Source organism: Sinocyclocheilus grahami, unplaced genomic scaffold (genome assembly GCF_001515645.1).
Source record: "Sinocyclocheilus grahami isolate Dianchi unplaced genomic scaffold, SAMN03320097.WGS_v1.1 scaffold336.1, whole genome shotgun sequence".
Classification (NCBI taxonomy): Eukaryota; Metazoa; Chordata; class Actinopteri; order Cypriniformes; family Cyprinidae; genus Sinocyclocheilus; species Sinocyclocheilus grahami.
Window position 1 is genome coordinate 745,733 of NW_015505515.1, and position 24,468 is coordinate 770,200.

General features: G+C 34.8%; 2 protein-coding genes across 2 annotated transcripts in view; both read right to left on the reverse strand.

Moving 5' to 3' along the window:
* Positions 1-2,257: 2,257 nt before the first annotated feature.
* On the reverse strand, positions 2,258-10,611 carry slc20a1a (solute carrier family 20 member 1a). The gene is made up of 11 exons (XM_016295462.1): positions 10,453-10,611; positions 8,385-9,025; positions 7,892-8,032; positions 7,158-7,243; positions 6,921-7,017; positions 5,714-5,833; positions 5,031-5,246; positions 4,420-4,915; positions 3,404-3,589; positions 2,962-3,046; positions 2,258-2,865 (listed from the first exon to the last, which is right to left on the reverse strand). The coding sequence occupies exons 2-11, from the start codon at positions 8,731-8,733 to the stop codon at positions 2,701-2,703; spliced, it is 1,941 nt and encodes a 646-aa protein (XP_016150948.1). The 5' UTR covers positions 8,734-9,025; positions 10,453-10,611; the 3' UTR covers positions 2,258-2,700.
* Positions 10,612-19,671: 9,060 nt separating this feature from the next.
* Positions 19,672-24,468, reverse strand: part of LOC107602859 (transcription cofactor vestigial-like protein 4) — a 7,831-nt gene continuing 3,034 nt past the window's right edge. Inside the window, exons 2-5 of the mRNA XM_016295464.1 lie at positions 22,737-22,860; positions 22,390-22,627; positions 20,657-20,732; positions 19,672-20,542 (exon numbers count right to left, since the gene is read on the reverse strand). Coding sequence (XP_016150950.1) covers positions 20,235-20,542; positions 20,657-20,732; positions 22,390-22,627; positions 22,737-22,860 — 746 coding nt within the window. The 3' untranslated portion in view covers positions 19,672-20,234. The remainder of the gene's footprint in view (positions 20,543-20,656; positions 20,733-22,389; positions 22,628-22,736; positions 22,861-24,468) is intronic.

A 24,468-nucleotide genomic window follows, 5' to 3' on the forward strand; every position in this document is an offset into this window, starting at 1 on the left:
TCAAACTTTAGTTGGGTTATTTTGATTAGGTTATAAAATAACTAATAATTACAGCTAACTAACACAATAAAAACATGATTACATAATAAAAAACATGATTTTTGAAAATGTCAAAAAATGGCGTTATCTGTTTTTGCAAATAAACTCTTCATATATAGATGTAATTGTCATCTATATAAGCTTTATGTAATGAAGACTGTAATTATTCCAATTCATACAGATACCATGGTAATATCTACATTATTACTTAGGAAATTACATGCAATTTCCGTTATTACCATGTAATTTCTTAAGTAATAATGCAGATATTACCATAGTATTGCCCTGTTATTACTGAGCCGTAATATTATGTGGTACCACAGTTACTTTACTTTGCGCTATTCAGTTAAATGTCTATACATTTGCTGTATCATAGTAAAATATACTTTATATATTATGAAGTTATATTTATTACACCGGTGTACGCATAGCACAACACAGGTTTATTGTTTTCACTCTGTCTGAGTTTGTGCCATTCAAGTTGGTAATTGTTATTGTTAAATTAATTTTAACATATTAGTAGTACCATTACAATTTTGTTTTCACTCCTGTCTGAGTTTGTGCCATTGTGCAATTCTAGTTGTTTATTTTTATTGTATCTGGCCATGTTATTGTTAAATGGAATTTTAATGAATTGTTAAATGAAATATGTTTTTATATTGAAATAAAATGAAATGAGTTTATTAATTTGTCAGTCATATTCTAATGAATTAGGCCCTTATTATATGTCCTTGCTGAACTTTACCATAGTCTAATATTACATTAACATTAAAATAATAATAATAATTTAAAATAGGAATGCTTATCAAAACTTAAATAAAGAACACAAAACATAACTTTTTCTGCATCAACGAAATCCATAAAGTCAGTCCTGTCACAGCACCGTCAGTCCTGTCACGCCTCGGTCAGTCCTGTCACACAGGAAATTATGTTATAAAAATGTAATATTTGAGGAAATATTGATGAATTAATCTCTGTAACTGTGTAGATGAAGGTTGGAGTATATATCCACTAATATGTTTTTAAAACATTTTTATACCAGTTTTTTTTTTACAACTATATATGAGTGCCTGGCGGGGTATTCTATGATGTTGTGTACTACAGTTGACCGAAAAGTTGCTTATATTCCTTATAGAAATTACAAAACCATGTTAGATACAATCAGGGACAGTGGAGTATATATCCATTAATATGTTTAAAAAAAATTTTTATCCCAGTTTTTTTTTTTACAACTATATATGAGTGTCTGGCGGGGTATTCTATGATTTTGTGTACTACAGTTGACCGAAAAGTTGCTTATATTCCTTATAGAAGTTACAAAACCATGTTAGATACAATCAGGGACATGTGACCAATAATAAAATGCTATTTGTATTAAAAAAAATCATTAGGAAACCATTCTAACATATACAAATTTGTCTGTGACAGGGCCTGACATTTTAGGGGTGAAATGCATATAAAACTGTATTTATTTCAATCATAAAAACATGCTGAGATGGCATGATATGCGTTTAATATAGATTAACAGGTCCTCCATATGACTCAACGTTTAGATTTAAGAATAAGATATTTTTTTCACTAAAGATTTTTACAAGTGGAAATGTACGTTTCTGGTAGAATGTCCCAGATATGTATAATTAACAGGTCCTCCATATGACTCAACGTTTAGATTTAAGAATAGATATTTTTTTCACTCAAGATTTTTACAAGTGGAAATGTACGTTTCTGGTAGAATGTCCCAGATATGTATATACAGTATATCTATGGTGTTAAGTATATCAAAGGGCATGTAGAAGACTGCAAGTTCTCATTCATTGAAATTGTGGCATTGTACAAGGACCCTTTCAAAAGTGTTTTCAGCAATCTCATACAACAGAAGAGGAATACATAAATTACGTTAATCTACTGCAGTTATTTGGTTTACAGTAATTTCATATATACAGTAATCTTATTTCAACATTTATCAGGGAAAGATAGCAGTGCATGTCCATAGACTGAGTATTGAGTAATAATTTATGTCTCTTGTCAAATATAATACATTTTGTTTGATAAATTAACCATTCACGGATCTCCATTATATGAGATGTTTTTATTTTTCTCACAATACTTTCCTTAAAAACACTTGCTTTAATAAACATGGATTACCCTTTGAATTTCAATACTATATTGAAAACAGGTCTCACACAGTTTTAGATAAAAAAAAGCATAATTGATACTGTTTTGTAAAAACTGTGGTTTATTTACAGGTGGAAATAAAAATGTCAGCAGAAACATCATTTATTTCAACTGTCATGCAAGCATACATATATTGTTTTATAAATAAAATACTGCCTTACAGAGTATACATTTTCATGGCCAAAAGTTGAGACAGAATTTTAGTCTAGTCTAACAATATTTTTCTTTACAAAAATATGTGAGGCCCAAAAACTAAATAAACATTGTTATACTACATATCTCACACATTTTATGGCTACAAAATTATTTCCTAACACTATTAAGCACCTTAAACATGTACAAAAATCACAGAGTATGACATGCAAACATACACAGTCTTTGATTTGCTATGTACAGTACATATGATGGGACAGGATGCAGGGGCATTCCATATTTGAGGCCCAAAAGTGTAAGTTTTACAAGGTGTTAATGGTTTAACATAAAACATTAGGTCAGAGGCAATATAACATAATAGAAGAGTGCCATTATAGCAGCACTGATGAGACCAGAAATTGGCACGGTCACAAACCAAGCGATAAAGATATTCCGGAACAGATGCCAATCAACGGCCTTCCTGGAGCGGAGCCAGCCAACTGACACCACTGATCCAACCTGTTCATAAACACACAAACAAAGAAGATAATAGAATTGGACGTTTGTTATTACAAATTATAATGGTATGGATTAATCTACTAGTAAGTAACCCACCTTGCAATGAGTGGTGCTGACTGGGAGTCCGATGTTGGAAGCGACAACCACAGTTATAGCAGAGGCGAGCTCAATGCTAAATCCGCTGCGAGACAGACATGATGATTATAATAAGCTCTATAAGCATCTTTAAACACAGCAAAGGACTGTTTGAATGGAAAAAGTACTTCAGCACTGTCAAAATGTCATAATACTAAAGACATGACAAATCTTCTTTACTGCTGTGGTGCTTGAGGGAATTTCCATGAGACAAGGAGTGTTGTTAAACTGTTTGTTTACACTGCAACAGTCAACAGAGATAAGAAAGTGGGAACCGGCCCTTAAGCCTCATGAGAACCACAATGATAAAACTGAACTATAAAGCCTGATCCCACAAATAAGCTCTCTTATCAGTTTCTGCTTAGAGGAGGTACGAAACGTCAGGGTATTAGCAGCTTGTTACCTGGAGGGAGTGATGGGAGTCAGGTCTTTGCCCATTGTTTGTATGACCCGCCGACCCCAAATCCAGAGCCCTGTACAGATACCCACTCCTCCATACAGGAGCAACCAAATTGGTGTGGGAGCAGTGGATGCTACAGAAGCGCTTTCATAGATCAGCCAGAGTGCAACGAGAGGGCCAATCGCATTACTGTAAGAGAGGAATGATGGGTAATGCTATCAGTTAGAGATGAGCACAGTCGTCATTATAAAACAATGTGGAAAAAAGGTCTGAAATGCAAGATATACACTACCGTGTATATTTTAAAGGTTGGTAAGAAACCCTTTTTATGTTTTATGTTTATGAGTCACTTATACTCACCAATGCTATATTTATTTGATAAATATACAGTAAAAACAGTAATTTTGTTAAATATTATTACAACTTAATATATTTTGAAATGTAATTTATTTATGTGATGCAAAGCTGAATTTTTTTTAGCAGCCATTACTCCAGGCTTCAATCCCACAAATTATTCTGAAAATGCTGATTTGGTGCTCAAGAAAAAAAAATACATTATTATTAATTTGGAAAATATTCCACTGCCTAATATTTTTGAGGAAACGGTATTACGTTTGTACAGGAATTCTTAGATGAAAAGAAAGTTCAAAAGAGCAGAAAATATTTGAAATAGAAACATAAATGTCTTTATGGTGACTTCTGATTAATATAACGCATCCTTACTGATTAAAAATATTACATTCTTTAAAAAGTGTATCTGTCTCATATCAGTTATTTGCTGACATTCAATATTTAAGTGTGCTGTTCATTTACTGTATTTTTACATTTAGAGAAGTTTTACACTAAAAATGTATTGACAGTGTTAAATGTAATCTTTAGCAAATGTCAAAATGAATATCCATTTTTCATACTCTACTGTATATTATAATGCGGTGACATTTAAATTGACGTAGTTCATTTTTATTTTAAATTATTTTGGACAAAATATGAAAAAAAAGGTTTATTATGTCTCTCTATACCTAACATCATTTCCCCCATGCGCAAATGATCCAAAGCAGGCAGTGAGAATCTGCAGGAACTGGAAGAGCATGGACACCTCTGGCTTGTCTATCTCAAGCTCATCTATTTCCTCTTCCAGTGAGTCTCCTCTGACGGTCTCGTCTCCCATCTCCACTGCCAGAGCTCCGTCTCCTGCAGCAACTTCTGCATCAGCCACCGCAGTGCAGTAACTGTTATAGCTGTCATACCGCGAGCGCCTTTTCTCTCCATCCAGTCCAGTCCGGCTTCCCTCATCCTCCTTCAACGACCCATGTATTCCGTAGATGGCCATGGTGTAAGAAGTGTAACTGTTGTTGCGGCGGATGGGTTTGTCTCCGGTCTCTCCCATGCATTCGCCCACCTTGGCCAGGTGAAGTTTGTGAAGTAGATCCTTGTAGATTCCAGAATCTTTGTGTATGGTGTGAAACTGGCTTCCGCTCAAGTCTGGGACAGCAATTCCAGCACTGCCATTTAAAGCTACAATGGATGACCAAAATTGTAGATTAAAGAATAAGTAATTTAGTTAAAAGAGAATCAGTTCCTTGAAACACATACAGTTAATTTAGTGTATTAATCATTTCAAGAGGCTGACCATGAGTGCAATCCCAATCTTTGGTGTCAAAATCTTTGCTGTCCAGGTCGGTTTCTGCAGAACCTCCGATGTCAAAGGCCACCTTGTTGCTGTCAGCAGGGGGTGTCTGTGGAACAGGAGAGTAGCTTTGAGGTGTGGCAGGATGGGCCATGGGGTCATTTGAGGATGGTTTCTTCTCAATCAGCTGTGTTCCACTAGTGTCGGCAATATTCTGACCTGAAAAGGTGGAAATAATTACAGAAATAAGTATATTAACAGGACAGATCCAAATGCATGCAAAGTCAATGTGGTAGTTTATTAGAAACATTTACAAAGATATTTTATTGCATCATTGTGCCATGGGCATGTGCTAATTTGGTGTCCAAGAAACACAACAAACTACTTATTATCAATGTTGCTTCATATTTTTGCAGAAACCATATTTCTTTCAGGATACTTTAATAAATAGAAAGTTCAAAAGAACATAATTTACTTGAAATAGTAATATTTTGTAACATATTAACCATCTTTACTGTCATTTTTGACCTATTTAATGCATCTTTACTGAATAAAACTTTTGAATGGTACAGTATGCACTGATAATGTAAGTTTCAATTACACTGCAAAGAACTACCCAGAATTCCATGCTTTGGGCATTTTAAAATGAATACTGAATTAAAAATGGTATATAAATAAATATTTACTTTTCATCTTCTTCTTTAACAGTGGACAGACAATGAACCAGACCACCGCAGCAGTAAGCAGGGCACAGCCCAGTGAGATCAGCAGAGTACCCCACCATGGTATCCTATCAAATCCCAACACTGTAGAATATAGAGAAGAACGAGATGAAAACTTAACACGTTTTAGTGCTAAACAGTGCTACATATTCTACATTCTCATATTGAAAAGTCCTACATTCCTCCTGAAAAGATATTGTGTTTCTCTAATTAGCAAATTAGCATTAGCGTAACTTCAAACTTGGCTCAAAAGCAAAATACTCAATCCTAAATACAAATAATCTTTTTAAAAAAGGGGATCAAACATTTGTTAATGAAAGTAACTTGTGGACGAGTGTGATAGCATGACAATGATAGCATGTTTTCCCTCCAGAATTAAGTCTGTTGTAAGGCAATGTGTTGACAAAACACTGCAGTGAGATAGCCAAAGCAAACGGTTATAAAATGTTCTGTTTAAAATGAGGGTGAAATGGGAGGCTATACAGTGAACGTTTCTTTTTTATCATTATAACTTATGGCTAAGTTAATTTTCAGTTCCTTTGAAAGAACAGAACCACTAACGGTATCGAACATGGTCATGTGCATGGCTCAATAGATAACCAGGAAGAGGGCGGTCCTGTGGTCCGCTGATTAATACACATACTCTAGGTCAACTGTTGGTTCACAGTGGCTATTTTATCTTCAGTACATCATGATCCCACTGAAGTTTGCTTATGGGTACAGATTGTTGGACTTGGGCCAAAATTATATTTCATATTTTTATTATTACATCAACAAACTGTACAGACAGTTACACATTTTCAAATAGCTATAATAATTAGCAATATTGAGTACTGTGTTTAACCCACCAGCCTTTGTATGTGTTGGTGAACATGAAAGTAAATGAACAGTGTGTTAATTAATGATAAATAAGGGATGGGTCCTGTATGCATACATGTGATCATGACATGACATGTGATCATAATTTGGGAACAAAATGTTCCTCAAAGGGCTAAATCTGACATAACCTCCTTTTAGTTATGTTTAGAGACATAGGAAAATCAATTCATAAATATTCATGTATAAAGAAAATACTGATCTAAATATTATATTTTTAAGGATATATTTCTTTAAAAATTAATATTCAATATAAAAACATTAAATAAATTACTTAGAGAAGAATAATGCTTACTTGGTGCTCCAGTAAACATGATGGAGAACAGATTGATTCCCATAGTAACAGCATAGAAAACTGGTAATGCTCTTAAACCATTGGGCACTGGATCCTCCTGGAGCACATGGAAATATTGCCATTTAGCACATGGTAAAAGCATATGTTATTTCTTTATTGACACCAACAAGAGATTAAAAAGTACCAAAACAGACACTGGCACATTATGTTACAGGTGAGCTCAGATTTGCTTTTTACCTTATTCAAGATGAACTTGCGGACAAAGTAGAAGAGAATCGCAGACATGATGCCGGAGAGAAGAGGTGAAAGAAACCAAGAGGCAACTGGAACACATATATCAACAGGTTACACAAATAAGCACAATGTAACATCTAAACAATGATGTTCTTCTCTCTTATCTTAAAACTGTATGGACCAAAATTTCTCAGGGCCGCACGCCAAGTATCAACAAACACCCAACAAGTCACCAGGGGTAAGCATGTGACTATGTTTCCTGTCGGTATAGTCCAAAATATTCCGTACTATAAATAGATCTCATGTGAAAAAAATAATAAAACTAAGAAATCTTCATTAAATCATGCTGGTGGTCTTTCCGCTTACTATTTAAACCATTACATTTTATCTAAACAATTACATTTTTTCCTATACTTCTATTTCTGTATATAGTACATTATTAAATTTTTCTTTTTTTTATTATATTAGTGTTATATTACATCCCTACTGTGTTATTCCCATGTATGTCTGCACTACGTTTGTACTTTCTTCTACACTGGAAGCTCCTGTTGTCAAGTCAAATTCCTTGTGTGTGTAAACATACTTGGTAATAAAGCTCTTCTGATTCTGATTCTGATTTCTGGGGTCACATGGGAAAATATTCTCTTTCCATTAACTGACTCATTCTTCAGGAAAAAATTATATAATCTGACTAATCATGCTTACGCAAAATCTCAAAAATACTCAGTTTCACATACCAATGCGAAGCAATTCCAGCCATTTGACCCCCTGATGACCTCTAGCAACCATGGAAAAGCCAATTGTGGCGCCCACAATGCAGTGTGTCCCAGAGATGGGGAGTTTCAAGAACGAAGCTACAAGCTGCCAAACAGCAGATCCTGTAACAGGACAAAAACAAACATACTGCAAGCTTTCGACTTGACTAACACAAGTCACGATAATGTGATAAAGTTCCACCTAGGTGACATGCTCGCAATTTACTGGATTCCGCTGAATCGCAATCTCCTGTGTGACTATGATGGACATTTTGGATGTGTTAAAATATGTATTGGCTTTGAGTGAAAGGAGGATTTGAAGGAGAAAGATAGCAATGGGATCTAAAACAACCCATTGGTTGCAAAAATATCTTCTTTTATGGTCCACAGAAGAAATAAAGTCATACTGGTTTGGAACAACAAGAGGACATTTTTTTATGGGTGAACTATCACTTTAAAACAAGTATGTACTCACCAAACATGGCGCTAATGGAGCCAGCCATCAGCACAGCCTCTGAGCCGTTGTACATGTGAACATCGATGATACCCGAACGGATGGTCTCACTAACTTTGGCCCCCAAAAGAATGGCACCCACTGTCTCAAAGATGGTGGCCAGGATGCAGGCCTGGCGCAGAGTCACTACCCCAGAACCCACTGCTGTACCGAAGGAATTGGCTACATCGTTGGCGCCCACAGAAAACGCCAGGATAAAAGCGATGACGAAGCCCAGCACCAGCAGCCAGAGATCACCAGACATGTCTGTCTGTGAGGCCACCGTTAGCATTGTAACAGTTGCTAGGGATGCTAGTGTAGTGGATTCCATTGCTGGAGAGTAACTGCACTTCTGGCCTATTGTCAATCAAACTGAGTTGGATTATTGAGGTATTTCTTCTTAATAAATAAATAAATATTCAAAGTAATTAGAAGACAAGATAAAAATCGAACAGTCTATACCCTGTCTATCTCTACAAACAAAAATGATAATAGCAGGAAGTAAAAAGCAACTGTTAGCTACATATACTAATAAGGGTAAAGTCTTTGCATTGGCTTTGGGTGGCTACACAGACAGAGACATCCATTGTGGACTAGATCTTAGTAGTGATCGATGGTACATTCTGGAAAAGAAAGACATTTGGATGAATTTGAATGACTTTAAGGTCTGACTATAAAAAAGCACAAAACAGAAACACACAATTAAAATAAACCACACTGCTTTTATATGCCTTGATTTAGATATTTTTAGTGGGAGGGATGGTACATAGTCTGATTTTTGGGTGCAAAATAGCCTAACCTAGTAACTATAGGAAGAAAATAAACAATATCTACAAATTTTGAAAAATATTTTAAAAGGATACTCGACCCAAAAATGAAAATTCTGTCACATTTATTTATTTTTACTGATTTTCCCACCCTCATGTTGTTCCAAATTTGCATGACTTCCTTCAATGTGGAACGTAGAAGAAGATATTTTGAAGAATGTTGGTAGTTTCAGTGCCCATTTATTTCCACATGGGCAAATAATACACTGGAAGTCAATGGGAACCAAAACTGTTTGGCTACCAACATTCTTCAAAAATCTTCTTTTTTTTTTCACAAAAGAAAAAAATGCAAACAGATTTGGAACACCATTATGGGTGAGTAAATGATGGCAGAATTTTCATTTTTAAGAATGAAACTTCGGCCATAGACTAATAATTCTGTTTTAAACTTATGTAAAACACAACACAATATGATAATTATAACATTTACATTAGCAGCAATACCTTACTATTATGTAGCAGTTCAACCTCAATCACGTGGCTAGTGTGGTTAACCAACAAAGACAGTGTGGTGCTTAGCAAAGTGCTGATGATTTTAATTTAAAAATCTGGTAGAACAACATATTATTTATCAGTCAAGTAAGGAATTTCCTAAACAAAGTGCCATATTCATTTGTAAAAAAGAGGCTTAATAATGCTTCATTAAGCATGCTATTTGATTATGTGCCTGGAAATACTTTTGATATTTTTATGCCAACTTTGTAACACAGACTATTACATAAGTGCCTTCAGACATCAGAGGATCAAGGGAGACTCAGAATATAAAAACGTACAAACTTCAGCTTCATACGAACACTTGAGCACATGCTTCTTAGAGAAGTAGATGAATGACTTATTGAATGACTTATTATTCTATTAAAAAACAGGTGTTTGTTTTGACTTTGCACAGAAGACCTGCTTTATGATGGTCCCTTGCCACATTTACATGCACAAGACTACTCTAATTAGAATTAGTTTGAATTTAAGTGTCAGGTCTGAGTGATATTACACACGGACAGTTGATGGCCTGCAGTTCTAAGTAAAGTCTCAAGACCAACATTATACAGTTCATCAGGCTCTTGTGAGCTGACATGAATGAAAATGTATGATTTATTAAATTACAAACATCCTATCAACTTTGCCCTGAAGTTAAAATACACCACTGAATAAATAGTACTGGACCCTATTGCAACCCAACACAAACTGTCAGATAAAACCTAAAAGAAACTAAAAAGAGTACTCACCAAATGCGTTGAATGACTTCTGCTTGATCGGTTGTGTTATCAATAAAATGACTGATAATCGAACGCTCAGTTCCTGTGTAAAACACACAAGGTAAATATGACCCTGAAAGCTTTCTTAGCCTTTAACTCCACAACTCTACTAACTGTAGCTCAGTCCTGTCTGTTATATATAATTACTAGAGAAGGAGGGGAGAGTGAAGAGAACCACACCTCCAGAGGATCATGAGACTTCTGTGAAAGGCAAAGACTTTTAATGGTTAGCACCAAATAATCAGTTGTACTTAATATTTCATCATGTGTGCCCTCATGTAGACACATGTGCCTCTGTGTTAGTTTTCTTTATGAAACATGACCATATACTTATGTATAATATTACAGCAATGGGCTGTGAGATAAATATTACATAACTTTGTGTTTTACAAGAGCTCATTCACAGACGCCTCTTAATATAGCAGGTCTGGAAAGAAAAAAGTTGTTTCAAAAAACAATATATTTTCAAAAGCATTTAGAAGGCCATAAAAAGAGAATAAATGTACATTTAAAAAAAGATCACAATAATTATGTAATATTAGTCTCATTGCTGTATATATTACACCTAATTGTTCTTATTAACAAGCCCTCATTCATTATGACAAATAGCTTAGATAGTGGAAAACCATTTTAAACTCAGAACAGGATGAATCTTTACACAGTTACCAATCTCTAATCAGTTATTAGTTCAACACTTATGAACATGTCTTTTTCCATTTTCAGTCACTAATGAACATCCGTTTTTTTCCCCATGACACATATCTACTGTCAGCAATGCTATAATGGACACTGGACTACTGGCATCTTTCTTTATGTAATTATTTACCGTTTTAAAGTGATGGATGGTATGTTTTATATGGGAAATGCCTTCTCAGCTCGAATACGGAGAGATTTTTGGATCAAACTTTGAACCCCATTTGGGTAGATCGGGGGGGGGGGGACTGAGGAACTTTCAACACATAATGTCATGGAGATTATTTCTATGTCAGTGGTTGTTTCAAAAAACAATATATTTTCAAAAGCATTTAGAAGGCCATAAAAAGAGAATAAAAAAAAAAAGTGTACATTTAAAAAAAGATCACAATAATTATGTAATATTAGTCTCATTGCTGTATATATTACACCTAATTGTTCTTATTAACAAGCCCTCATTCATTATGACAAATAGCTTAGATAGTGGAAAACCATTTTCAGGGTCTGTCTGAGGTGACTGAGGGACTGTCAACACATAATGTCATGAAGATTGTTTCCACTGATTATTTTCAGTGACCCACAATCTACACATCACTTTTGGCTGTGCTACTTAAAGAGGTAATTATCTTTATCGCAGTACTTAATATTGGTTATTGTCTCTTTTGAAACAGAATTTAAATGTGACAAACCAGGGGAAAATATAACAGGATGAAGCATCTTAATTAAATTATGGCTATTAGTGCTGGGTATATTACTTACAAATTGTAGTCTATTACCGATTCCAAATTACATGACAAAAAAATGTAGTTAGTAATATAATCCATTACATTACACATTTCATGTAATCAGACTATTTTTGATTACTTTTAGCTTACTTGTGGCCTAACTCATTTATCACATTGATTTACATAATCTTGTACCATATTTATATAAAAATACAAAAAGAAAGAAAATATATGCAATTTGTTGTTAGTAACAACATGAAGTGCATTAAACATCATTTATATCAAGGTTTCCCAAACTGGGGTTTGTGAAGAAACTGCAGGGGGTTTTATAGAGTTTAATGAAAAGCTATTTATTTATTTTTATTTATTTATTTATTATGTGCATATAAGTAATCCTGGAACTTGTGAATATTGCAAGGTTATTCGATGACTGAATAAAAACTTCTTTGACAAAAGCTAATAATTTATTAAATCATAAAAATGTAAAATTAAGATAAATCTTTTTAAAATGACAATAAAAAAAAAAAACATAAACAAGTCTATTTTAACAATAGTTTACACTGGTTTGCAATCATAAGCAGGGAACATGTTAGTGCTTGCATTAGGCAAAGCAAACCCATTCCCTAGAGTCTCTGCTGCCAGCATCTCCCATCAACAAATCTATTCAGAAATCTTTTCAAACATGACCTCTGAAAGCACTCAAGCCATTTCTGTCAGTAATATTTTCACAGCAGAAGGACTGGAATGATAAAAAAACATGAAAATATTGACTTAAATTACTAGTAGGCTCAGTTTGTTACCAATGCACTAAAGCATTCTTGCAACAGATTATTGGTTGTTGAACACAATTAGCTGTTTAACGTAAGGCTTTACTCTTGTTTCTGCAAAAAGCAAGAGACAGTTTATTAACTAAATCATGAGTCAATAGGCTCATTTCAATTTACTGATGACAGACATTTACTCATTGCTTATAATGACTAATTATCAGTTTTAGCTGACTTTCTTTTTTTGCAGCCATTGCATTGCCACTGTGGTGATGATTTAGGCTATAGATTATTATTTGTGGGGATTGAACCTCTAACCTTTCGGTTACCATACCAGATCTTTAACCACAATGCGACTCACTTGAAATTCCCAACTGTTTATCTCTGACCAGTATATGACACTTTGGTTTTCAGCTTTAGGCGATTACACTGAAAAGCTCTGCAATACAAATACCTTGCCACTAGATGCCAGTAAAACACAAATTCATTACTAATTCTTTTACCTCTGCTTCTTTGAATCTACTACCTGTGCTATTTTTAAAATAGAGGTGAAACAGTAAAATAAGGCCAATAAACATAAGGTCAGTAAAACCTGAAATCACCTACGTTGTGTGGATCAGCAGTCCCTATGAGGAAAATGCATTAATAAAATCTTGAAAATCTAAATATTCAAAGATGTTTGTGAGGGTTAGGGTATAGAAATATCATTAGTTCAGTATAAAAACAATACATTTCAATGGAAAGTCCCCAACATGATAGAATAAGAAACCTGTGTTTGTTCATGTATTATTCTTTATTTAGATTGCACTCTTTCATCATCAAACAATTTATTGTGCGTTTAATTTTTTTTATATTATTTGTAATGTTCTTTTTTAATAATATGACATTTTACTGCTGGTTTTAATATGCAGTCTTACATAATTAATAAATAATAACAAAGGAGAAAAAAGAAAGACTAGAGGAAAAACTAGACTTTTATTTTCTACATCCTTAATGAATTATTATTATTTATTTGTTTTATCCTTAATGAATTATGACAATACAATAATGAATTATAATTCCTATGCAATTACCTGAACTGATATTTGCATAAACGTAATAATTTAGTCGTAGGGTAGAATATTAGACCTATAGCTAATCTGTGTTCAAAGTTTATATCCTGATTTCTCTTTCAGATTTTTATATGCTCTCTGAACTTTATTCCATGTCTATATCCATGTAATCTACTTCAAATTCCATTTCCTAATTAATAAACACTTATTCAAATGAAAATAGGCCTATACTTCACAAATTATAGCAAAATGGTGCCATAGCCTAATTCACAAGCAAAGGGTGAACCTTGTATATGCATTTCCTCAGGTTTATTTTTTCCCATTATTTCCTCATTAGATTCTCAAAATAACTAACGGCATATGCAGATTATTTCCATGGTAAAACAAAGCTGAACCGTAACAGTTAAAAAACCTGATTCAACATGCAAATAAACCCCTTAAAAGTAGTTCACAAGGAACATGCTGTCTATCAGTACATCTCTCATTTTTTCCTCCATCTGTCGCTCCTTCATCCACCCCTTCCCTCCCTCCATTCCCTTGCCAAACAGGATCTGTAGGATCACTCAAAGTAATTTTCTCAGAAGCGAGGAATGTCTGCGTGTGTATTTGTGCATACATTGTGTGTGTGACCTAAAAGGCTTGCTGTGGCCTGTATGGTACGCTTTCAAACCCCCCAAAAAATCCCTGACTACAGCCTCGGCTTGTGCCGCCCTGAAGAAAAGGCGAAGAGTGATATGAAAAAAGAGAACAGCAAAATGACTAGTCCACAAACATTTTCCTAAAGTGAATTAATCACACATATATTGCCTGGCCTCCCCGGTAACGCAGTCAAGCCTGAGGAGCAGGCTGAAGAGAAGAGGTGCAGACAGTTGATGTGTCACAGACTGTGGTGCTGACTTACCTGTCTGTCAGACCTGTAAATGTGGGAATGTGCAGGTTTGGTTGAATGTCTTTTTGAACTGTAATCCTACGGAAGTGACTCAGAAGCATGAACACTAAATTACTGGAATAATGCAGGGAGTGCTGCACAACACATAAAGGTCGAGTCTGCATCAATCATGCGATACATGGGCGGTTTTTGCGAAATTGACGCGTTTCTATACCGTAGGTGTATTTTCAATTCGCAATTTAAATTTGCGCAATTCGAAGGGTAATGGAAACGCGCCTAATCAGAAGGCTTTGACTATCAACTTTCTCTCCAAAGTCCGTACAATAAATAAAAATAACCGTGGACTTGCTTTTATCGCTAAGGGAAATTTGGACACGCAAATTGAAATATCACTTGTATGTTTTGGTGTGATTATTAAATATAAGTGTCTACACAATTGAAATAAGAATATCCATATCACACGAGCAAAAGTGTAATTGTAGAGTCTGTAGGCCTATGTACACTGGATAGATCGCGTGCGAGTGTGATATTGTTTTATACAGCAGTTCAATAAACAAGAAATTAATATTGTGTAACTTACATTTTAGACACAATACTTACAATCCGCCATCTACTGTTGCAATCGATGCCACAACAGAATTGTTGAGCGTCTCGAGCAACAAAACACATCTACTGCTGTTCCTGAGTGAATCAGTGTGCTTGAATGAATGATTCAATGACTCGGTCATAAAGAGAGTCACTTGTAGCCGGCTGGGGCAAGTTCAAGCTCAAACCGATGTGCACCGTTTTGCTACGGTTTCCGGGTTGAACGACATGTTTCCTGGAAACGGTGTGCAACGGGGTTTGAGATATGTTTTCTCTTGTTTGGTGGGTGTGTCAAACATGTCAGCCCAATCAGCAGCAACATGTATATAAACCACATGGTATTCAAGAGACAGCTCGCACAATGTAATTAACATCAAAATAAATTCACAAGAGCAAGTATATTGTTTGCAATGTTTATTTACATTAAAGGCAAAATAACTGAAATAATAAGAGCACAAGTATAGATCTGGAACTTCTTTGAGTCTGTCTAAATATAATTTAGTAATTGCAATGTCTTCTGGTCCATATCCTTTCCTTAGGAAGGTGTGCTAAATACTGATTAATGTAACATAAAAATACTATACATATTTATATATTTTGCTATTGTATTATGGAGTGACATTTTCATAAACTTTTCTATACCCCTCTGATTATATAATGGTAAATATTACAATATCATAGCACAACAACAGTGATCAGCAATAATGATAAGCCTAATACTCACAATAAAAATAATAAGATCATATACATCATAACAGTCTTGGAGGTAAGAAGTGGATTATCCTTCTCCTAAAATGTTTGTCTTTTCATCCTGAAATGCGAGGCAAATGTTGGATCACAATAATTAGGAACCACAGTTTCCACAAATCCCTTCACTCGATTGGGATGTTCTCTTTTATTCTGGAGGGCAAGGGCAGTGACTGTAACATAGAGCGTATTTTGCAGTATTAAACACGTATTTATACCGATTTCATCAGGCTCTGAAAATTCTTCAAAAAGAACACAAAGAATGGCCTTCTCAGCTGCCATAGTCGCAACTCTTGCGTCATCAGAACAGTGTGTTCAACGCATCACCGTTTCCGTTTAAAAAACGTTTTGCACCGTTTTTGTCGGGGCTGAACGCAGCCCTGATGTATCCAAGTAACCTGCAAAAAGATTCATTGAAAAATACCAATACTAATCCACAGAAGTAAGTAAGTAAATAAATAAACACATAATAAATAAATAAATAAATAAATACATGCAAGTTCTTGGATAAGACTTTAAAAAGATCTAATATTTTGTAAAAACTTTTAAAATATTTTTATTCAAATAATCTCTAAAACTGTCAATGTTACTTTAGTCAACACACCATGTTTTATTAGTATACTTGCATTTATGAAGTTTATGAATGTGACATTTAATCCAAAATGCAAGCATAATAATAAGTATAATAAAATTGTAAATTTAGCAAAGTGTGTGTGTGTGTGTGTGTGTGTTTAATTAATGTACATTTACAACACTATAATTTATTACTTTTACTTTTAATATTAACTTGTCATTAAACCCTGTTGTAAGGGTGTTTATAATACAATGGCTGGGATAGATTCAACATTTGACATAACCATTTTCTCTCTATTCTTTCTCTTTTGGAAAATTTCTTTTTTCTTTTGCAATTGGAGCAAACTGGAACCTCAGAAATGTGAAAAAGGTCCATCAGATTCCATGACTGGAACTAACCTTTGTGTACAATTATTTTTCCACATTGCACTGGAAAATGTGAGTTAGTTTTTTTGCTATTTTAGTACAATTCTTTAGGGTACCACCCTAGTCCTGAAATGAATATAAAATGTAAGGCAATGACTGATGTCAGAAGGGATCTGTTTCAACACATGCTTTGACATGGATAGGAGGGTGCGGCCTTTTAAAAACCTGCTTCTCCTCTGAAAACCTCATGAAAACTTCTGATCCATTTTATATGCTGATTCAAACCATGATTATTGTTGAAGGATGATATTCAGAATTCAGAGCGGCCCACGCAGACCCCCACCCTCCTCCCTTTGACTTGAAGAATTATAAGAACGCCCCACGACAAGCAACAGTATGTGTAGCCTAAGGGATGGGGCTCAATTACAGCAGAGCTGACATGCACGATAACAGAGCAAAAATGACAGCATAAATGCATGTTTAGACCTTCAGTTGCAGAAAGGGCATGATGATGCTACCTACAGAGACAAATATGCATCTCTTAATTATACAATAAGTGTAGAAGCTATAGCTTCTATTGGAGTTGATGAGTTATGCACAATAAGAGGGAATGGATCATCATGGGGCACAAAACAGAGGATTAATTCTCATTCAAAAGTTAATTTATACCATGACTTGTGGCACACTTCATATATTAAATATCCAATAGGAGAATGTTCCTCCAAAACGGCAATGAGATTAAATGGAGCATTTTGTCCAGAGAAAAAGACTCCAGTAATCTGACATGTGTCTCCTCTAGAGTTTTAGCAGACATGTCAACAATATCTCACATTGTTCCCAGAAGTCTGCAATCAAAAATCAAAGATTTCAATATGAACTCAAACTGTTTTCATCAACCTGTCAAAGATCAAATTCTTCTGAAATATCTGTATTCATTTTAATAATGTTCAGTTTCATCTTATACTGTCTGTCAACAGTTGTCTCTCTGTCAGGTTTTTCAGGTTTCTATTTTTATTTCTCGTGATGGATTGTAGGAGAGACACCTGAGACAACATGGATGCTAAAAGGAAACATAAACATAGACATAGTAAATATATAATTGAACATTTACTAACACATTTTAAAATAAAAAGTTGTATGTGTTAATATGATTTACCAATGAACAGTTAATAACTAATGTTTAATAAATGCTATAATGCTCCTTGTTAGGTACAGTTAGGTACATGCATGTTAAGGGGCCCTGATTGTAATTGTTACCACATATTCTAAATGTAACAACTATTATGTGCACACAGGTGGCATAAAAGTATACAAATGCACTAAAAACAAACTAACATAATGTTAATAGTATTGTTAATCTTGCTGGTTATATTTTGTATGGATCTGCTCTATGATGTCATCTATACTAACCTTTCTTGTGACTTAAAGCTGCCTTGAGGTGTCCACATTCCACAAGGACATCATGTTACTGCAACACCTTGAGATCTAAACCACTGAGCATGAGTCACATTTTGTTCTCTGAGAAACATTAGACTCTCCCCTGTATGAGGCCAGTCAAGCCTGCAACAGAGTATAGAAGGCAGGGCTTTTGGCAACATCAAGACTTCTTTGAACTCTGTTCAATGGCTTTTACTGTGCTTTTGTGCCAGCAAATCTTCATTCAAACCTGTTTCTCAGCTTCTTGAACCTGATCTTGTGATTGACAAGTTTTGCATCTGATCTAACTGGCAGTTGATCATTTTTTGAGCATGGAAGTTGTTTTCCAACTGTTTCCTATTTATCATAAACAATCTAAGAAGGTCAAATCTATTTGTGATTTAGCTGCTGGCAAGGTAAGCTTACTTATAAGTGCTTGAATCTGACCTCTGAAAAGGTGACATGGGTGTTCTGACAAATTTTTCCCTCCCATAATGATCATTTACATAAACATACAACATCTCATCTATTGATTTCTGATGAAGAAAAAAATAAACTACTGTATGACCCTTACAAGTCTAAGGCCATTTAGCATGAAAGGTGATGTTTGACAGAGTGAAACAAATCTAATGTCAGCACTGTTCTGAAAATAGACCTGGTAAAGACTTATTGATGACTGAATGTCAATCTACTTCATTAGCCTGCTAGCTTAAAGAAAATAATGTTGATTACTTCCAAAAATAAGTTGACCCATAGCATTGTTCGCTTGCTGACAGACTTCAATTGGAAGAGCATAACTGTGTATTTTTTTGTTTGTTGAAGAGTTCAAATTATTTTCCGTGGGGTAATGAAACAGCAGTTTAACCATCATGAATTCGTTTGATTATTAAAAGTGGCAGAGCAAGTTATTACTACAAGTTTGATGAGAGATTAGAAAGACAAATATACTGTATAACACAAGTTAGCTTACTGTTAAAATGTACGCTACTGTTAATGTTTTTGAAAAAAGACTGCATTTATTTGATAAAAAATACAGTAAAAACTGTAATACTGTGAATTATTATAATAAAAAATATTTTGAAAAAGAAATGTATTTTTGTGACACAAAGCTGAATTTTCAGCAGCCTTTACTCCAGTCTTCAGTGCCACATAATCCTTCAGAAATCATTCTAATATACTGATTTGGTGCTCAAGAAATATTTCTTATTAGCAATATTTATTCAAAATATTTTGTAAAAAATATAAATTTTAGTGTGTCCTTGCTTCCAACGTTTGAACATGTATCCGAATTATTTGTTCACAACAAGACTAGGAATGTAAATATTTTTATTTATATTTTTATCCATTTTTTTTGTTGTTTAAAAAAATTCAACATTCATTTAAAAAATGTGTTTATTACAAATATGTACAATAGTATAAAAGCTTGACATTTACACAGGGATTGAAATGAACAGCAGTAGCCCATACAGAGATGCCAAACAGTTACCCACCTCTTTTTTCAAGCATTTGTTTTCAATTAAAACATGAAACTTTCTGACCTAACAATTTTTGGTCTGTTTTGCTTAGTGCTCCTTTTAGGATCCTCCTGGTACACTGCCTAATATAAATATGCACGTATTATCAGAAGAAAGCTTACAACAGATGATGAAATGTTACTAGTAATAATCAGTGCAATCACAGTCAACACATAAAAACCAGTGGCACCCACGAAACCAACGACAAAAGCCACCTCCAACAATGCTTAGCTACCATGAAATGATCCGAAAAAGGTCAGACTTCGAAAATCTCCCGTTTAACAATTCCTCATCTGCTCATGACAACTTTTACAACACATCAATTGATCGCACAATCTCCCTTTGGCTTTTTACAGCAGAAACGCATGGGCCTACACATGCATCTTGAGTCCATTTGGTCATATCTACATTTAATTCTGCTCTCTTCTTCATTTATCAGACCATAGGTTTGGTGTGGTCGTGGTAGGACTGACTGAATCTTTGCGAGCTCTTTTGGGACTCTGGCTGTAGCCGGGCGAGTGGATGAAGGTCGGACTGCTGGGTGGAGATGAAGAAGACGAGGAAGAGGATGAATGGCAGGAGGAGGATGAAGCTTTGAGCTTGAGCCATTTATCACCCAACGCTTTGGCAAAGTGGTCATCTACAGACACGCTGATGGAGGCGGCTCTGTGGTAGTTCATCCCGAGGCTCCTCTGGAAATGCTCTTCAACGTGGTCATAACTGTGCTGTGTAACAGCTGTAGAGAGACAGAATCAGATGATGATGTTCACAAACTATTCGTTCTGATGAAAAGATCTGCACGGACATGTTAAAGGAGGAGCGCCAAGTGCTTTTGCAGCTTTTTACTTACTAGTGGAGTGATTGCAGCAGTCTTTTTTTATTGACCTTGTTGCAGAGGAAACACAGGTGATGACAGAAGGCCGTATCTGAAAAAGACAACAAAGGTCAGCAAATCTTTGTCTCAATATTTTTTCCCCCATCCATCCATCTATAACGCAGTTATAGCTAATGAATGGCTAATGAATAAAACTGATGGAAAATGGGAAACTAAATGGACAAGACGGACAGTTATGTTTGTGGTTGGTGGTTCTAGACTATTTCTCCCTCAGCCCTGATGCCACTAGCAGGCCAACAACAGCACTGGTGTGTTGAGACTTGTTGACAGCATTCCTCCACCCATTGCTCACATTTTCTCCCTGAATCCGGCTGGATTGCATATCTTAGACAGGCAGAGGCCTGTCCGCACTCTAAAGAGCCACTCTCTCAGGAACACAAAAGTGCCTTTCTGCATTCTGTTGTGTCTCATAGATAGTGAGTGAGGATGAACAGACTGCAGTGGCCTCAGGATAGACTAAGAAGAGGATGGTATACTACACCGAACGTGTTCAGTCAGCACGTATTGCTGAGGATGGAACAGCCACAAATTGGTCTTTTAATTATGGATTATCATCCAGCTTTTAACACTGTTTGGCTAATGTCTGGAAATATTCACAGACTTTGGTACAATATTATTCCATGGATAATGTATAGAAGATCTACACATAGTTCTATCTCATATATAAAATGTTTAATATTTTGAAACCATATTATATTTATTATATATAATATTTTGTCAATTATATATATTTTAGTGAATATTAAAGGTATTTGCTACTATTATTTTTTAATCAATCATGTTAATTATTAGTTGGATTCAGTTGGTACAATATTATTTCTAACATGTTGATGCCATATTATGATACCGCACATAATATAATTTTTACATATAATATTTATTTATTATATATATAATAGTTGCTTATCATTTATATACATTTAATGAATATTAACAATTTGTATTTCTATTATTTTAATCAATTATGTTTATTAATAAGTATATTTAAATAGTACAATTTTATTACACAAAAATGTTGATTCTTATTAAAAAAATGATATACAGTATTTACACATATGTAAATAATAGTTAAATATATGCAATATATATATATATATTTGAAATATTGTAGTTAATATTTAATATTATATATGGTTATTTGTATATGTTAATGAATTAACAAATCTTATTAATATTTTTAATTAGTTGTGTTTATTCATAATTATAATAAAATTATATTATATTATATTATTTCACATATAATGCTTATTAATGCTTATTAAGATATTGATTTATACATTTAGTTATCATATAATTAAATAATTATGATGTTATTTAAAAACATCTAAAAATCATATATTACATTTATATAATTTTTTACATGATTCCTGCTGGGTAAAATATGGACAAACCCAGCGATTGGGTTGTTTTGACCCAGCGGTTGGGTTACTGCCCAGAAGGTTGGGTTAAACATTTAACCCAACTGTTGGTTGAAAACAACCCAATCGCTGGGTTTGTCCATATTTCACCCAACATTTTTTAGAGTGTGTGTTTCTCAGTCATTCATGTTACTTAATTTTTATTTAAATGGTTTAATTTCACAAAACAACAACAACTACTACTACTGCTACTAAATATTGTTAATGAACATTGCATTTTAATTTAAAGGATGCCATAAGCTCAGTTGATTTAACAGTAGTAGTAATCACCTGTATTTGACTGACTGTTGTGGTTTTGTTTTGGCTCTCTGTTTTCTCTGGTTCTGGGCGCGGTTTCTTGATTAGGGCCAGAGGCTCGTCCATGACTGGGGTGGAGTAGACTGGGCTGGGGATCAGGTGAGTGGGGCTGGCTGTTGGGCTCCATGTGGATGTGGGGCTTTCAGGAATACTGAACCCAGATGATCTGCGGGCACTGTTGGCCAGGCTCTTGCTGAGGGCCCTCTCTCTTCTGAAACAAAGTAAAAAAATAAATAAATAAATGAGCAAACTAAATTCTCCTTGATCCGTATTATTCTACTGGGTATTGGTTCCATGTCGGATGGTACACGGTCCATTACCTCTCTTCAAGTGTCCGTCCTCTCTCTGAACTGTGCTTGCGCTTCATGGGCTGTGCAGGGCGCATCCGCACCATGTCGCTGGTCACGTGGCGAAATCTGTCTTCACTCCTCAGATTGGGCTGTCCTGTGAAAAGATGAGCACATGCCCATGTGACTTCAGATATGATAAATGACATCGCTGCGGGGTGCTCACACGGTCATTGCCAGTCACTGATTCCCTTACTTGTGAAAAGGTGTGGCAAACAAGTAAACAACTAACTCTTAATCCTTGGAATTGCATCACCGCGCATGTATCTTAATTGTGGGAAAAAACGTTGTTGGGCCACCGTTAAATGTAAACTCTGTTAAGAGGCAGAGCAAGATCAACTGGCTCTGTGAGTATTACTGTAGAACTACCCAGCTGATTCACCGCTAACGGTAAATGTCATTCAAATTTGGAAAACATACGAGCCAAAAAAACGACATCAGTGAACAAATGAGGATATCACTTGTTGTTCATACTGCTTTGAGGGGCAAACAGGCTTTGTGGGTTAAGGCATGTGGCTCACAGCATGTTTACCCAACATAACATTAGTAACAGACTAATCCAAACTGAAATATACATCACCATTTACATGCTAATATCACAAACAGTGTCATGCAACAGTCTCAAAGTCTCACAGTTCCTAATCTGCTCCATGCTACAACTGATAATGGTTTTAAAGCTCATTAATAGCTCATTTATAGCCTCAAAATGATCAGTTATGCGGGATTTGAACTTTTTTGTAAAATGATGAACAGTGAACAATAAAAAAAGACACAGAATGTAACATAATTACAGAAATATAATAAAAAGCCTTCCACCCATAATATATATATATATTTAAAAAAAAAAAAAAAAAAAAAAAAAAATATATATATATATATATATATATATACACATGCAGGCCTATATGTACAATCCTGAATACTCCAGACAAATGTTAGTTAAAAAATTTGTAATTAAATAAATATCCATATTAAAAATATCCCTCTCTCTCTCTTTTTTTTATTTATTTTTTTTTTTACATTTGACACATTTTTAATTTACAAGGTTTTGAATCAGAATTAGTTTACATGTCCATTGCATTGTGTGAAACATTAACATTGCCTTAAAGGGGTGCTATTATGCTTTTTCACTTTTTCAACTTTAGTTAGTCTGTATTGTTGCTGTTTGAGCATAAAAAAGATCTGCAAACTTGCAAAGCTCAATGTCCATTTCAAAAGGAGATATTTTATTCAACAGAAATCACTTTTCAAAAACTACTACGAACGACTCTTTGGACTACAACGCATATTTTCCGGGATTTGTGATATCACATAGATCGACGAATGGGACGAGACCTGGTTGAGCTGCACTAGAGAAGGCAACGAGTGTTATCACTATGTCAGAGACACACTAGCTTTCCCAAGGCAGACGAACTTAGAGTGGTTCAATCATCCGGGCTTAAATCGCGCTCAAATTGATTTGATTTTGACGCAATATTTACTCTTTACACTTCCAGGCGGCTATGGTAAGGGGCATGACATTTCCCGACCAGGCGCCGAGTGCTGCCAATCACAACACACACTGGCCCAGCTAACCAATCACAGCACATTTTGTATTTCAGAAGGCGGGCCTTCATTTGATACAGGAACTATTCGAGCTGTTCATGCCAGACTGGGGAGAGAGGTGTAGTAATAATGTAAAATATGTGAAAAATAATGTGTTTTT